Below are 17,682 nucleotides of genomic sequence, written 5' to 3' on the forward strand. Positions count from 1 at the left end.
TATAAGTCTAACTGCTATTACTATTGCTATTAGGTTTTCCAGTTTCTAGCATGATGCCTTAAGTACACCAAAATTTCTGTCTTCAAACGATAGGCCATACTAATAATGCCATGCAGTTTTCTTACATTTTGTTACAAAAAAAGCAATACATTTCTATTTTCCAAACTTACCACATGTTCAGATAATTCGCAACAGTTCTCCTGAGAAGCAAGGCTTGGATCGCAGTGTAAGATCATGCGGCCAAGTTCAATCTATTTAATAAACATGATAATGCTTGTCAGTTGAGACGTAGCAATACTGAAGCCTCTGTAGCGAAACCCACCATACCGTTGAATAATATGACCCCCTATATATGTTTAAATATCTCTAACTGTTGCAGAAAATGAAAGGCTTTAGACTTCTCAGGATTCAGGAAAAGTTTATTTGGCAGCCAGGTTCAGAAAGCTAGCCCATGGCTTAGCATTGCAAGTTCTGAACAACCTTCATTATCGAAGCACCCGTTCTTATACATTCTCAAAAGCATTGCAACACAGAAATACTTAACACATTTCTTAGTGGTTACCTTGAGGAGAAAGCCTTATAAGGAGATGGGGTCTTACTTCTCCTTTTGTTATGGAGTACGTGTCATTAATGAACTTTAATTGAACCTTAGACTTTTGACATAGGTTTTGACATAGGGACATCGGCTTAGAACATCTTGTGGTTAGGCGCTTGCTTCCTGTTCTTTTGCAAGCTCCAACTCTGGCTTTTAATATAGAAGTAAAGGGTGCCCTGAGAGGCTGTCCATCCTGACCCAGTAGATTTCACACTTAATGTCCAAATCTCACTTTACGTCCTACTTTATAACGAAGTTTGGGATTTTGGCCAGGAACTTTGAAAAAACAAAGACATTTTAAAATACTCCATTTGCATTTATTATGTTCGTTATCTGAGCAACACACAGATTCTAATCCAATCATACCAACTTAATTTGAACCCAACAGGGCACTTCTGTATATCTCCTTATAAAAGGAGCTGGATTTATGACAAAACCTACTGCAGTTTGATGCATTCCTTTGGTCATCTCTCTGGCCATTTGAAAGATTTATTTTTACAGATGGAAATTACTTCTTTCCAAACTATGCTACTTAAAGTCAATAAAACTAGACTTTAATACAAATTCTGCTAGCTATGTTATTAATTTATCACAATAAAATAATCCTAGGAATACTAGGTCACAACCTTGCTTTTGGTGGTTGATGCAGTGTCACTGAAGCCAAATAGTGTGGCCGCATGAAATAGCACTATTGCTTATTGCTTTCTTGTCGTGAAATAGGAAATACACCTAGAGAATATCGCAAGGGGTCTTGCAGCTTTTGATAGAAGACCAGTTGAAACCATTGAGCTGCAACTATAGAAGCATTGCAGGAAGCAAGACAAGCAAGGGACAATATTCCTGGAACTTTGGTAAAACCCTATTTGTTAAATTGGGGACTTAGACAAATCTCAGAACCTTTCTCCCTCTCTCTTTCCACATACATCCTCAGAATTAACTCAATAGTCCCATAGAGTTACAAATTTATTTTAAAATATCTATTTTCTTTGGAAACCTAAAAAATCTTTGGAAAAAAACCCCCCTCTCTATCAAACTCTCTTTACACCCCTTATTCCAATTGGTTTTGTTTGTAATTTAGCAATGCAATCTGGTTTACTATATAGGTTTGTAGTATCCTCCCATTCACTCCGTGACTCTGGTTGGCTGAATTGATTTAATTTTCCTTTCAATGATGCCATCTCATAGACCACTACAATGGGCTACATAGCACTGTTATGAAAAAGAACAACATAAGTTGACATGGGCTTTATCATGTTGTCCAACGTTTTGCTTACTAGCATACTTTATTAAACTATCCCCAACAGATAGCTAACTAGCCTGTTGGAAGATCTCCTGCGAGGAAAGTGCACCATTGTTCTAAGTAGACTGTTCACCTAATCTTACCATAAGGAAATTTCTCTTGATATTTAGATCTTTTGATTTCATCTATCTGGTCCTTGTTCTGCCTTTGGTTTCAATATTTAAATAAGGCTGCTTTTCTTTGTATGTGTCAGCCCTTTAGATAAATGTAAATTGGTGTTCTGTCAATCTAGCAGTTTGAAAGCATGTAAAAATGCAAGTAGAAAAATAGGGACCACCTTTGGTGGGAAGGAAACAGTGTTCCGTGCGCCTTTGGCCTTTAGTCATACTGGCCACATGACCACGAAGACGTTTTCAGATAGCGCTGGCTCTTCGGCTTTGTAACGGAGATGAACACTGCCCCTAGAGTCGGGAACGACTAGCACATATGTGCAAGAGGAACCTTTACCTTTACCTTAGATTGGTGTTATATCTTTATCCTTAGTCCTCTCTTTTGAAAGCAAAAAAATACGGTACTAATCTCTTTCAATGTACCTTTGAAAGACACTTCATTATTGTTGTGGTTCTCTTCTATTTGTCTATCGAGATTCTCAATCATCCAGGTCATCGTTGTCCCAAAGGTGCTTTCTCAAGAGGCAACTGGACTTTCTTGTTTTTTCTTTGAAGACATTTTGCTTCTCATCCAAAAGCTGAAGAAATTTCTTGGATGAGAAGAGAAACATCTTCAAAAAAAAAAAGGCCAGTTGCCTCTTGAAAAAGGACCTTTGGGTTCTCCACTGTTTCTATTCTGGCATCTCCATGTTACTTTCAAAGTGCAGTGACCAGTTGTGGTTGAGCCACCACAGTGCATAATTAAATTATCGCCTCCTGTGATCTAGATGTACAGTCTTGTTTTTGCTAAAGAAGCCTTTTTTAGTTATTTGTCTGTGTTCGTCTATTAATCTACTAGTCTCCTAGATTTTTTTAAAACCAAGCTACTCTATTTGGCTTGTCCTATCGAGAGTTTTTAATCTGTCTGTCTGTCTGTCTGTCTGTCTGTCTGTCCATCCACCCATTTAATAGAAGCACTGTTTTAGATCTTTAAACTGAAAAAAAGAAAATACCTAGCGTGTTCTTAATAATATATTGATTTGAATATATTTTAGTCTAGGCTTTATACAGAACAATCTGCACAATACAAGAAAGCTTGAACTTTCTATACCTATAACTGACCTAGGGGGTGGGAAGATAATATTTTTAAATTGCTTTCCTTCTAAGAAATAAAGTACTTTTTCCAAGAGAGGCTTTTTTCATACATAGTATACTGTATATACTATGTGCATGCTGCAGCAGACCCTTTGTGTGTGTGCTAACTATTCTGTGAGACATTTATTTAATCTCTGGAAAAAGAAACCAGATGGAAGAGTCAATGATGACCTTTGGAAAAAAAAGAAAAGGATTAAGAAATGAAGGAAATGTGACAAAAACCAGAGGCAATGGGCCAGAAGGGTACAGTGATAAAAAATGAGGAAAGAATAAATAAATACGAACATGCTATATTTCTCTTCTGTGAAAATTAACTGAATGGCCAATAGTGAAAGGTTCATATAAGTTAGTTACCAATTCATTAAACAAAAATATTAAATCATCCATCATCTATGAAATAATTGAACAGCTGCACCTATTTGCTCACACCTATTTCCCTGTGAAGAAAACACAATTTCCTGAAACATAACTAACCAAGTATATGGAAAACACTTTTATCCATCTCACAGTCACTATGCATGTTAAAAATTTCAGACTACATCAATTAAATATTTCAGCTTTCCTCTTAACATTTTTTTCTTTATATATCATATATGCTGTGTTGTAAAACTATCAGTATAATACTTTGGGCATAGTTTTTGTTTGAGAACATTGCTTTATAAATTAACTGAAATTATGTATGTATGTATGTATGTATGTATGTATGTATGTATGTATGTATGTATGTATGTATTTAGTGTCACAACCCTTGGCATGCCCCAAATAAGCACTAAAAAAAAGCACAGGTTCGAATCCCAGTAAGGGTATGGCTAGCTGATGAGAGCTAAATAGCTTGAAATAGATCTATACTAGTCTCCCTTTATTTATTTATCAGCACAAATACAACATACACACAAACACACACACACACACAAACACACACACACACACACGTATGTATGTATATGTATATGTATATGTATATGTATATGTATATGTATATGTATATGTATATGTATATGTATATGTATATGTATATGTATATGTATATGTATATGTATATGTATATGTATATGTATATGTATATGTATATGTATATGTATATGTATATGTATATGTATATGTATATGTATATGTATATGTATATGTACATGTACATGTACATGTACATGTATATGGTGTCACAACCCCTGGTATGCCCAAATATGGGAGGAGGCATACTGCTTCCTTTCTCTGTCTATCGGCTCATCACAAGAGACCATCCAGACAGAAAGCCAATATTTTTACTGTTGCCTTTGTCACATTTGTGTTGTATTTGTGCTGATAAATAAATTTTGTCTGTCTGGATGGTCTCTTGTGATGAGCCAATAGACAGAGGAAGGAAGCAATATGCCTCCTCCCATATTTGGGCATACCAGTGTTTGTGACGCTAAATACATACTTATTTCCCTAGCTCAGCTGATAAAGGAGGAGAACCTTGTGGCTTAGTGGCTAACACAATTGCCTAATATGTAATACAGCACAGGTTCAAATCCCAGTAAGGGTATAGCTAGCTGTTGAGAGCTAAATAGCTTGAAATAGATCTATACTAGTCTCCCTTTATTTATTTATCAGCACAAATATAACACACACAAACACACATACATATATAGAATAGAGGTTCATAGGATGTTTTAATATTAGATGCCATTTTATTCAAAGTTTATGAAGTTAATATTATCCTTGTTGGACAATGTTCTAGTCATCATAAATTGATCAAAAAGGTGCCACATTCTTCCAAAGGCCACATCCTTCTGGGAACAAATGTTCAGGCTTTGATGCTGAATAAAACCAAAGTGGTGAGCCCATATAAGTGCTCAACATTGCTCCAGCAGTAGAATACTCTGGAGGAAAGCTGTTGATTCTTTTGGAGTGATCACAGATTGGAAAAAGGCACAGCTGCTTGGGCAGATTACAGCAGACAATCCATCTGGAAAAATGCTGAATAGAAAACCATGGCCTTTAGACTGACCTTGGAAAAAACAAAGTTTAGAAAAATGCTATATGGTCCAGATAAAAAGCAAGAACATGATGGATAACCAATAAAAGCAAAGATGTTTCAATGCAGCTGAGGAATTAGGACAAAAAGTAAGAAATATTATATCATAAAAACATTTTGACATGGTTCTTCAGCCTGATTAATTGAACTCATGGACACTAAAAGCTACTTTTTAAGATTTAAAAAAAAATATCAGTAGGGAAATAGCCATAGGTCCTAATGAAAAGTTTATAATTCAATCTACTTCATTCCAGAGAAATTGCAGAACTAGCTAAACTCTCCAAGTTGGAAAGTAGAGGGAATTGGGCCTTATGTGGAAACCTGACCCTGATAAATAGAGAGTAGATTGGGGCAGTGCCAAAGATGGAGATTCTCATGATGGATGAGGCAAGCCACAATTGTCAAGGTTATCAAAGTGTAACAAAAAAAGCTCCTTTTGATCTAAAACATAAGATGTAACATAAAAATAAACAAACATAAAAATAGGATCTCTAAATAAAAAACCGAGAAGGTTTCACAAAAGATTGGGATTGTAGCTAGTTTATCCTGCTATGAATAATCCCTGTTATTATTCCATCTAAACAAACAGAATAGCCCTTGTGTTATTCTAGAGGAAATTGATACGGTCCATCACTGATGGATACACTATCCATTTGTGTTCTAGAACAGCTAGTTTGAATGTGTTGATTTAATGCGATGCTTTATGCCTGGATCAGATATCTCAGCTGCAGAGGTCTTCAAAGCGATTACCCATCCAGATATGGATGAATAAAGAATAAGGACATTATTAGAAAGACTTCTCGGACTGGAAAGCCATTGGTGATATTGTCTGAATCCAGCCATCGGTGCAAGAATTCTTCAATGCAGTGCAGAAGTGGGAAGACAAATTGCCCAAAAGTTGTATCAGGAAAAGAGGAACAGAGGTATCACACCTCTAGAGAGTGTATCTGAAAATCAGTGAAGTGAATGATTGAAATCACAGCTATCATACATACCACAGGTTCAATAGCAAAGGTTCTAAAAACTAGTTTATAATATAACTTCTGTGGATTTCTGGGGAAGGTATATCAAACTGAAGATGGCTCTGTAAAGGCGAAGCATATGACTGCATCAAAGAACCAAGGAATCTGTGAGTAGACACTGTTTCTTAGAGCCTCTTTGGATAAGGAGAGGATGAGAAATTACCCACATGTGCTCTGGACAGCTGTTCCCCATGAGAGAACTGCAGGATGGCAGTTTTCCATACATTTGAGTGCCTCTAGACAATAGGATTAGCTAGTTTGCTCAGTCATAAACACTTTTAAAAGGACACTATGTTTGCTCACTAACCATATTAAACCTATTAGGGACCTCTGGAATACAAGTTTGAAAAGTCTTCGTTAGGTGACTTTATTCTCAAACCTGAACAAAATTAAAAATTAATTATAAGTTAAAGATTTGAGATAATGATTAAAAAGCTAAATAAGATTTTGACCCAAGAAACTTATAAATGGATTAAGAGTCCAGAAAAAAATGGAATATTGACATATATTTTAAGATTTTGGAATTAACTATAAAAAATAAACAGCTTCTAACAGGAAACAGATTTATTTCGGCGATCCTGTTATCACTAGTTATAATAAAGATAAACAATGGTTTTAGAAACTGGACACTAGAGGGGACTAAAGAATTTCAGCAGAATGAAAAAAAATAGAAACCTGTTCTTTATATCAGTTAATATGGGAACTTACAAAATAACACAAAACATTGTAACATAGGAAATATTAACAGATTTTTGAAGAATGGAGCCAGAAATTAGTAACTATAATATCAACACTGTCAGTAATGTGACATCATTACTAGCTTTCTTCTGCTTTGAGGGATAGACTATGACTATAAGATGCTAATGAAAGAATAAAAGATGTGGAACAATTTTAGGGTTTTAGGGTTTGTCTTAATTTTAAGACAAAGTAAGTGGATTTGAATGACAGGCCAAAAGAATGATTTAGAAAAGGGCATTTTATTGGATATACAAAAGAAACTGGTTGATGTTTTAAAAATTAAAAGGGAGATACAAATGATAATCCAGGAGAATGACCTGAAAAATGTTTTCTTATTAGATCTACACAAGAAGCTTGTTAAAGTCTTGAAGAAATTTGTTAGACAGGATAAAGAAGAATTGAAGAGAAATGAAATCTTATAATATTTGATTGAATTAAAAGGAAGGAATATAAAGCTGGTTTATCTGATCAAGGTCAAAATAAGACTTTTTTTTAAAATGTTCTGGAAAAGGTTTAATGGTTTAATGGGGTTTTTTTGCTGACACCAAGATTGAAAAATTAATGTTTTATGTATTTGCTTATAAATAAGATATGGAATATGGAATAAAAAGTTATCTGTTTAACCTTATGGGAGTGGTGGTAAAAAATTATTAAATGTGTTTATACTTGTGATAAAGGTTTAAAGTCACGTCTTTATATATTTTTCTTTTTTTCCTGTATTTTTTATTCTTCCTTGCCATTTTCTTCTCTTTGTTTAGATTGCATTAGTTTTTACCATTGCAAATAAAATTCTTCATAAAATCATATTTTTTAAAAATCTAAAATTATTTTACTTTTGATACAGTATAGAAAGTGTATTAAAGCAGACATGTTTCCTTAAATGTGCCACTTTATCCTCTTTATTGTAACTAAATTCCTATTACATACGTGATTTTCAGAATACTTTAAATTAAACCTGAGGCCGTATTTGATATCTGCAGCACAGAAGAGATAATACTCTAGAAATAGTTTCTGCTTTTAGGATTCAGACTTCATTGCAAAATGTCTGCTTTCTAAACATATATAAAATAGATATGTCTTGATTCAGATACCATATTCTATAGATGCAAGGCTCCTTTTACTCAATGATGTTCCTGTAATTATTTTTTCGAGAGAAGCTTCTACTTGAAGAGATTAGGGAATTTTGGTTTATTCCCACTTCTCTCCTTCAATCCCAATGGTCTCCAATTATTTTGGAAGGATTTCAAGCTTTCAGAGCAAGAAATTAGGGAGCAGGAAATTATAGGAAGAAGAAAAAATAAGAGATTATTATTTTCCCTTCCTTTTTTAGCAATGCGTCTCATCAACAAAACTGATCTAATTCATAAGCAGAAATAATTCAACTTTTTCCACTCACCAATTTAATGTCATTCATTCATTGTGTCTGTCTGTCTGTCTGTCTGTCTGTCTGTCTGTCTGTCTGCCTGCCTGCCTGCCTGCCTGCCTGCCTTCCTGCCAGCCTGCCTGCCTACCTACCTACCTACCTACCTACCTACCTACCTACCTACCTACCTACCTACCTACCTACCTACCTATCTATCTATCTATCTATCTATCTATCTATCTATCTATCTATCTAATAACCATCTTATAAATTCAGAACAATAAACAAAAACAACATAACAATAAACCCACAACTTCCTTTCCCATAAAAGCAGCATAAAACAACTTAATGCATTAAACATGGACATGAACACTTACATCTACAGGTTTACCGTCTAAATAATGAGTAGCAATGAGAATCTTCCCTTGAATGTCAGGGCTAGCTTGTTCTTCAGTCATCCTTTGTTCAATTAAGCTGCAGTCCACATAAAGAGAAATCTTCCTTGATTGTACACTGATGCCAAGCTTATGCCATTGACGGTCAAAGATAGGATAGATCTTGCGGCTTTTAAAGACATAGTGCATGGAGTTCTGCTGGGTGGATTGCATGACATACTCTATAGCTTTTTTTAAACCATCAACTGAGATATAAGCCTAAAGAAAAAATACAGACACAAACAAATTTCAGTGCTTTCAAAATGAAATAAACTGTAAGACAGCGAAGAAGAGAATAAAATCATAGAAGTCAGTACATGCTCATAATGTTTGGAATCACAGGTCAAGTTCTCTCAGATAGTGAAGCTTTCTCATCTCCTTCTCTTTCCTGATTCAGTTGCTCAGCCCTCCAAAAAATCCCCAGAAGAGTAGGGGACTCTAGCAATAGCAATACCACTTAGTTTTACTGCAGTGGTGGGTTTCAAATTTTTTTAGAACCTATTCTGTGGGTGTGGCAATCATGTGACCAGGCGGGTATGGACAACTTGACATCACTCATGCACACTCAGTCCCATGACCACCACCACCAAGTCATGTGGCAAACGTTTTTGTGACTCCTGTGAAGGGTGGGGGGGGGAGAGAGGGGAAACCTTCCAAAAATAGACAACTGGAGGATTAAGGGCCGAAATTAGAGAGATCGGAGAAGGCAGGACAGAGAGGAATCCAGGACAAAGCTATCACATGCTGGGGAAAGAACTTTGGGAGATCAGAGGAAGCAAGACCGAGGGGAATCCAGTAGAAAGCTATCACATGCTGGGGAAAGAACTTTGGGAGATCAGAGGAGGCAGGACAAAGAGGAATCCAGGAGAAAACTCCTGAGCTTGCCGCTGCTGTCTGGTGGATTGTGCCGCTGGACCTCTCCATGCTTTTCTGTTCACCACCTCCACTCCCAGGTATGGGACTTGACTCCGAATTGGCTAGGATAGTGCGGAACGGGTGGGGGGAGCGAGCGATGGAGCTGCTTCCGGACGGGTGGGGGTGAGTGAGCGAGCGACAGGGCTGGGGCAGACATTCCTGAAGTTACTTCGAGGTCCACCGGTCGAACCTCCTTTCACCGGATCAGTAAATTTCACCATCCGGTTCTCCTGAGTTGGTGCGAACTGGCAGAAGCCCACCACTGATTTGCCGGTATATAATGCCCCATAGTCCTTTACAGCATTCTCTGTGTGATTTACAATATCAGCATATTGCCCCAACAATCTGCATCCTCATTTTACCAACCTCGGAAGGATGGAAGACTAAGTCAATTTTGAGCCCAGTCAGGATTGAACTCCAGGCTGTGAACAGAGTTTGCCTACAATATTACATTCTAACCATTGCACCTCCCAGGGCTCCAGTAAGAAATGGGGTGGGATGGGATGTACTAAACCATTAAAAATTAAACAATTTTTCCATTGGTGGAAGTCCAAACTTTCCCTGACATGCCTGGATGCATCTTTTACTTGTTTAAGCTTTCTGAATCTGTCTCTTGCATATCCATGAAACCTTGTCATTAAGCATTAAACTCCAACTTTTCACTTTTATTGTTTTTTTTAAATTTGTTATATTCTACAGGTTTCAATATTCTTCAAACCAAAAGACAAAATGTTAACATAAAATAGAATAGAATAACAGAGTTGGAAGGGATCTTGGAGGTGTTCTAGTCCAATCCCCTGCTCAAACAGGAAACCCTATACCATTTCAGACAAATGGTTGTCTAAAATCTCTTCTTAAAAGCTTCCAGTTTTGGAACATCCACAACTTCTGGAGACAAGTTGTTCCACTTCCCAACATATACCACCCCACGACTCTGTTACTGACATGTAAATCATCTTCTAATTGCTATTTAAAAAATCACTACTGTTGTATCCAAGCCACATCAGTAGTTGCACGATCTGGAGAGGATTATCTAGCAATTCACAAAACTGTAGGTATCATTTTATTGGGGATGGGAATAGGAAACATAGTCATTATTAATATCCAGTCAACACTGTTTTATAATGACTTATATGAGAACAAAGGCTTGAAAAATGTATTATTCGGAGTATAAGATGCATCTTTTTCCCTCAAAAAAGAAGCTGAAAATCTGGGTGCGTCTTATACACAATACAACATTTTTTGCCACCTGAAAATACGCCCCCCTTCACTAAAATGGCTGTGCATAACTTTTAGAAGTCTTTCAGAGAGCTCCTGGGGGCTGGGGAGGGCAGAAATGAGTGAAACAAACACAAATAAAGAAGTAGCAATACCAAATAACTGAATTTGTTCTAACCTGTGGCAAATTATGCTGATCTAAAATCTGCAGTAAATACCAGCGTTCTCTTTTGCTGTTTCTTCTGACACGGAATGTGGCTGTTAAGAAGTATTCCTCAGGGAACCCATTTGGAAACAATTGCCTAAAAATTGGGGTAGAGGTGGAAGAAATTGTCTTATTAGACCAACTCTGATAATTTTTATAAAACATAGGAGCAAACAGATGTTGAAGTATACAGAAACTAATTTGGGGTTCATAGGTACTTGAGCAACTCAATTGTATTCAAAAGACTGTTCCATCTCTTGAGGTTACTATAGTCATAATTGTTCAGGTCTAATGCTACCCACAAAACCACACCCTGTTGGAAATCTACTTTTCATCATCTTTATTACATTTCATACATATGTTGCTATTAAAATTACAATTAAAAATGAACTCATTCCCATCTTTTTGCCAGAAAAAAAATAAAAATTCAATTCTTCAATCATGAAAGGCCACCTTTTCTTAATGAAGAAAACCACTGTTACAGGAAAAAATAATCCTTCTAAAGCTAACTGTAAAAATTTACTGCACACTATGTACTAAACACAGTCCTCATTTGCACCGTTGCTATAGAATCATATAGAAGCTATGTTTTAAAAAACCCACTATATTTCAGGCTTCATTATTTAAGTTTTAAATCAGACAACATGTTTTAAGCTTCATTTTGCTCAACCATGACTTTGTTGGCTAACTCAAAACTGGATAGTTTCACACAACTCACTAAATCTCAAACAGGCTGGGTTGCGAGTGAAGCCTGAAGATGGCGAGTGAGACCTCGCTGAAACGTTGCCAAGAGAATCTCAATCTTACACAGGAAAAGACCTGAATACAACAAGACCAGCATACCTACACCAATGAAAATCTACGAATGTATGTATGTATGTATGTATGTATGTATGTATGTATGTATGTATGTATGTATGTATTGTGTCACAACCCCTGGTATGCCCAAATATGGGAGGGAGCATACTGCTTCCCTTTTCTGTCTATCGACTCACTCTGGGAGCCATACAGCAGAAAGCCATTTTTTTATGTTGCCTTGTTACAATTGTGCTGATAAATAAATAAATGGAGACTATCTATCTATCTATCTATCTATCTATCTATCTATCTATCTATCTATCTATCTATCTATCTATCTATCTATCTATCACTCTCTCACACACACACACATATACATATACACAAACACATATATACAAACATACACACACATATATACATTACATGCATGCATGCATATTGGGAAAATGAGATAAAAGGGGGAGAAATTATTCCATGTCTATAGTTTTATGAAAGTTCTGTGTAAGTGGACACCCATTTTATGACTCTTCCATTAGAATGTTCAATGTATTCTTTGCATCAAGATGGCTAGTCCAGAAGTGCTGAAATTCTGCCTGATCTCTGTGTTTTAGAGGATTGCTCATGAAATGGTTACTAAAAGCCAAAAACAGGAAGCTCAAATACACAGTCATGTTTGCTGGCAGCAGTTCCTGTCTGTTGCTTCTTCACCACACCCTACACTGAGGGGTTCTTGTCTTTCATGGGATAAATAGTTGGGCAAGGTGCCCATTCATGCAGCACATTTTCCAGAAGATATTCCTGATCAGCCTGGTGCCTGGGCACAAGACTTACATACGACTCTCAAGTGCAATCTGATAGGCAGTTTTTCACTGGCTTTCTGCCTAAACATGAATTTTACCCCAGGTGATCTCTGAATACAAACCAAAATGCTTCTTATAGCCTCTAATTCAAGTTAAGAAATACACTAGTCAGATTTTTTAAAGATTGAGTGAAAAAGGAACGCAGGAGCCATGGATCATGAAAGTAATGATGTTTATTAGTACCAGATGACAAGATGACAAGCGATTCAGAAATCCGTTACAACTGTCCAGTATTTATACCCTCAGGTCACCAACTGTCATTAGAACCTCCAATCACAGGCTGTGCTTCGCCCGACCAATTAGAACACAGCCCAGGCTGTTGCTGGGTTATAACAAGATTAATAAATTACACATACAAGTTAATCATCATTTCTGAGAAAGGCCATACTCTTTGTATATCATGGCACCTAACTACTATTTAGAAATAAAGGCAGATGAACAGAGGGGAGCAACATTAATAGACAACTCTTTAAACCCTTCCTTCTCACACTGCCCAAATATGTATCTCCATACTTGTATTCATTTAAGGAACAACAACAAAAGTTACTATCTGGAGGAATAAATTCAGGTTGATCATGTGAACAAACCAACTAGATAAACATCTGGATTCAAATATGTTAACAGAATAACAAAATAACAGAATACTAGAGTTGGAAGGAGCCTTGGAGGTCTTCTGAAACTCCAACCCCCTTGCTGAACAAGGAGACCCTATACAATTTGAGACAAGTGGCTGTCCAGGCTCTTCTGAAAAGTCTGTTAAAAAGTCTAAATTCTCCTTAGTTCTAGGTTGCTCCTCTCCTTGATTAGTTTCCACCCACTGTTTCTTGTCCTGCCTTCAGGTACTTTGGAAAATAGGTTGACCCTTTCTTCTTTGTGGCAGTGTTCAAATATTAGAACACTGTTATAATGTCATCCCTAGTCCTTCTTTTCACTACATTAGACAAACTCAATTACTGCAACCATTCTTCATATGTTTTAGCCTCCAGCCCCTAATCATTTTTATTGCTCTTTTCTGCACTCTTTCCAGAGTCTCAATACCATTAGTGACCAAAAGATATGGTGACCAAATCTGGATACTGTATACCAGTGATCCCCAACCCCCGGTCTGCAGACCGGTGCCGGGCCGTGGAGTACCTGGCACCGGGCCGCGCAGCGGCCGGGGGCCATGATCACTGCAGCGGCCGGGGGCCATGATCGCTGCAGCAGCCGGGGGCCATGATCGCTGCAGCGGCCGGGGGCCATAGTTTCTTTCTGTATGCAAATTAGGGCTAACTGGCACAAGGGGTGTTACTGGACCGCTGGTGGCACTCTGACGTCACCAGCGGCCCACCGCCCCCCTGTGTCCAGCGCCGCCCTTCTCATTCCTTTTCAGCGCTTCAGCGCTGGCCGATTCCTGAAAAAAACCTAAGAGCGCCTGCGCAGCTACGTAGGGCTAGCGTAGACAGCGCTAGTAGCGTAGCCTTGCGTAGGCGCAGTTTGTGCTACGCTATCTACGCTAGCCATACTGAACAATCAATGTGTCGTCACGAACAACGCCCCCCACCCCCTGCGCACGCTCAGCGGGCCACGGTAAAATTATCAAAGGCTGACTGGTCCGCGGCGATAAAAAGGTTGGGGACCACTGCTGTATACTAAGCATGGACTTACAAAGGCTTTATAAAGCAATACTAATGTACTTCATGTGAATATGTTTCCTGCAACTCAAAGACTTGAGCAATGTTGAGTTGGCCACGCCCACACGGTCTCATGACCACTAAGCCCCGCCTACCCACCTGGTCATTAGGACAGAGAACTGGTAAATTATTTGAATCCCACCACTGATACACACACACACACACACACACACACACACACACACACACACACACACACGGCAAATTAAGCCAGGCCTACATTTAAACTTAGTATCATCACAGAGTTTGTCACAGTCACATGGTACAAGAACGAAAAGCAAGACATGTTGAGAAAAAAAAATTATTAGCAAAACACATTCTTAGTGGCTCCCCATCCTGTACTAGAAAAACCTATAAGCCTTGGGTTGAATATGGAAGAAACAGAACAGAGAAGCTGTTAGTAAAGAAGCATTCAGGGGTGGTTTCTAACTACTCTATATCTGTTATATTTTTTTATTTTTGATGCGCAATTTATAAGCCGGCTGAACAAGGATGTGCCCTCACACGAACCCTTTGGGTTTCCCAGTTCTACCTATCTATTAGCAATGTATGCTGCTTACAGTACATAGCAAATGTTAATTTGGAATTTGATAATCACCTGCTTTTACTTAACAAAACTAATTTTCTGGAAGACTGCAGATTTATCCACTTGTCTTTAAACTGTTCTTGAGAGCAACAGGCAGATAAAATCAGTGCTCACCTAGCTGATTGTAATTTTATTAAAGCAATTCACAACATTAATAGAAAACCACACTGCAGTTCTGCCCTGAGAATGCTTTGGTTATTCTGACATGCCCCTAGAAAATAACGGTTTATATATCAAAAAGTTGCAATGGCCAATAATCCTTTTTATGTAGTAATTTTCTCTGAGCTAGTCATTGTGAAAATACCCGTTTTGCAATTAATTATCCCCTATCTGCTGCAGTTAAGCATTCACTTTTTGTCTTAGAAGATCAAATATGAAGCATGTTCTCTGGGTAAATGACTTCTGTAACTTGACACCAATTAATTGGCTGGAAACTTCATTTTCCTTTGACATATATTCTTTCTTTAGAGACACAGCAGCTATGCTACAAATTACACACACACATACACACACACACACGCACACACACACATTGTTTTGGGAAACTGTGATAAATCAAAAAATTGATTTTTGGTCCTAGGCAATCACTTGTTTTAGAACAAATATGCATTAAACTTTAAAACAGAACAGCAGATGCTGAGGTAAGCATCACAATGTCACTGGTACTTAAAAAAAGCAGATTCCAGGTTGTTTTATGGATGTATTTTAATTTAGTCTCAAATTTTATCGATTTCTTAAGATAGGTTTATAAGTCCTCACAGATTACTGTTGGACATACTTTTTGTACTGGTCTAAAATTGTAATAAGCTGACTGTGACTGAATCCAGTATATTTCTCTTAGGTGTAATATCCGATTTGTCATCTGTGTACAGGTACCAATAAGAGACAGCACATTCTTTTGCTTTAAGCTGAAGCAATTTCAGTTTTCATTACTGAAGCTGCCTGGGATAGCCTCAGAGCTGGTGGGATATGAATATCATAGAGATAAATGATGCTAATTGTTTGTTTTTTTAATGCCATACTAAGTTGTAGATTTTGGTTTTAATGCTACCAGAGAAACAATTCTTCAGAATTAAAATTGGTGGCCTAAGTCCATGGACATTAAAACAGTGCACTGAATGTTTTTATGTCTTTCATTTTATAGATTTAATATATTTTGTACATTGTTTTAACTTCCGATTGAAGCCACTCAGAGTTGGTTATAAGATAGGTAGTTATAGAGATGTTTTACTTTACTTTAAAAGTCGTTACTTTTAAAGCCCTTCATGGTTTAGGACCTGGCTACCTGAGAGACCGCCTCCTGCCACTTACCTCCCAACGACCAACAAGATCGCACAGGTTGGGCCTCCTCCGGGTGCCGTCAGCTGGACAATGCCGGCTGGCGACTCCCTGGGGGAGGGCCTTCTCTGTTGCTGCGCCGGTCCTGTGGAACGATCTACCTGCAGAGATCCGGACCCTTACTACTCTCCCGGCCTTCCGTAAAGCCGTCAAGACCTGGCTGTTCCGGCAGGCCTGGGGCTGTTGATTGATATCCAGCCCCGCTTAGATGGAATGGGTGACATGAATTTTAATACTGTATTTTTATTTTATTTTTATCTCTATTTTTTAAAATTAAATGTTTCTTGTCTGTTGTGAGCCGCCCAGAGTCCCTATGGGAGTGGGCGGCATACAAATTCTAATAAACTTGAAACTTTTAGAGATGTTTTAAATAAATAGATAATAAACAGAGAATATGGCTGGAAGAGGGAAGAACTAGAAGCTCAATGAAGACATCTTGATGGAAATATTGCAAACAGCATATTACTCGGGGATACAGAAAGCACTACACTTTATAGCCGAAGTTACTTGAGTTAATAGGTAAGCGAAGTAGGTCCCACGTGAAGGCACAGTACAAATTAAAACTGGCTTCCAATGCTAATTATCTTCCTTTTAGCTTTCCCTAAGTGTGCCAGGCGTTCATGCCTGGCACTCAATCAACCCAGCAGAGTCATAATTGAAATTTAGGCAGACTGAGTGGCAGGACTATTTTTTTAGAAGTGGTAGGAAGAGGTACCCCTATCAAATTTAGTAAGGCAATCTTTATTTACCTTTCAGATTTTGCTTTAAAAAGCACTGGTGGAAAAAAGCTGCTATTTTTAAATGTTATGAACACTAATTCACCCATGCTGAATGAGACCAAATTAGAGATTGTGATTAACTTCCGTATTTACATGTATCAATGGGGCCTCTAGGTTGCTGAATATCTTCCAGGAAAAGTAAGCTGATCCAAGTTACATTTCCTGAGAGTGAAGTGAGAGATGTTTGGCGTTAATGGAAAGACATTTTGTCTTCCAGCTGACACCTACCGTCACCTGTCATCTTGCGAATAATTTAACGATCAATGATTGTGAAGCAGCTAATGTAAAAAAAAACCTTTGTCCTAAGATGTGAGATGCTGCATTTAATGCCACCTTAAGTCAGAATTTCAGTAGGCTTGTTGTAGCCTCGGACAAAGAAAGGTTACTCAAGGAATGCCAGAGCGCTAATGTCTCCCAATAATCATCCTCTTGCTAATTATGTCAGTAGCTTTTATAATATGGAATAAAAAATTGGTAAACAAATTGTAAGGTTTAAGGGTTTAAAAAAATACTTAAAAGGTTTTTTTTAAAAAAGAGCAGTGAGCAATTAGCAAGCTGCAGCTGCAACTCTTTACCACCATAGAACATTTCAAT

General features: G+C 37.6%; 1 protein-coding gene across 1 annotated transcript in view; it reads right to left on the reverse strand.

Annotated features, from left to right (window-relative positions):
- The window catches only part of LOC148045206 (collagen alpha-1(XIX) chain-like), a 54,189-nt gene extending 44,340 nt beyond the window's left edge, over positions 1–9,849 (reverse strand). The window contains exons 1-3 of the mRNA XM_087719047.1: positions 9,829–9,849; positions 8,657–8,932; positions 171–251 (exon numbers count right to left, since the gene is read on the reverse strand). Coding sequence (XP_087575173.1) covers positions 171–251; positions 8,657–8,932; positions 9,829–9,849 — 378 coding nt within the window. The remainder of the gene's footprint in view (positions 1–170; positions 252–8,656; positions 8,933–9,828) is intronic.
- Positions 9,850–17,682: the final 7,833 nt, after the last annotated feature.

Source organism: Thamnophis sirtalis, unplaced genomic scaffold (assembly GCF_051295495.1).
Source record: "Thamnophis sirtalis isolate CommonGarterSnake01/CBP01778 unplaced genomic scaffold, rThaSir2_p1.2 scaffold_6, whole genome shotgun sequence".
Lineage (NCBI taxonomy): Eukaryota > Metazoa > Chordata > Lepidosauria > Squamata > Natricidae > Thamnophis > Thamnophis sirtalis.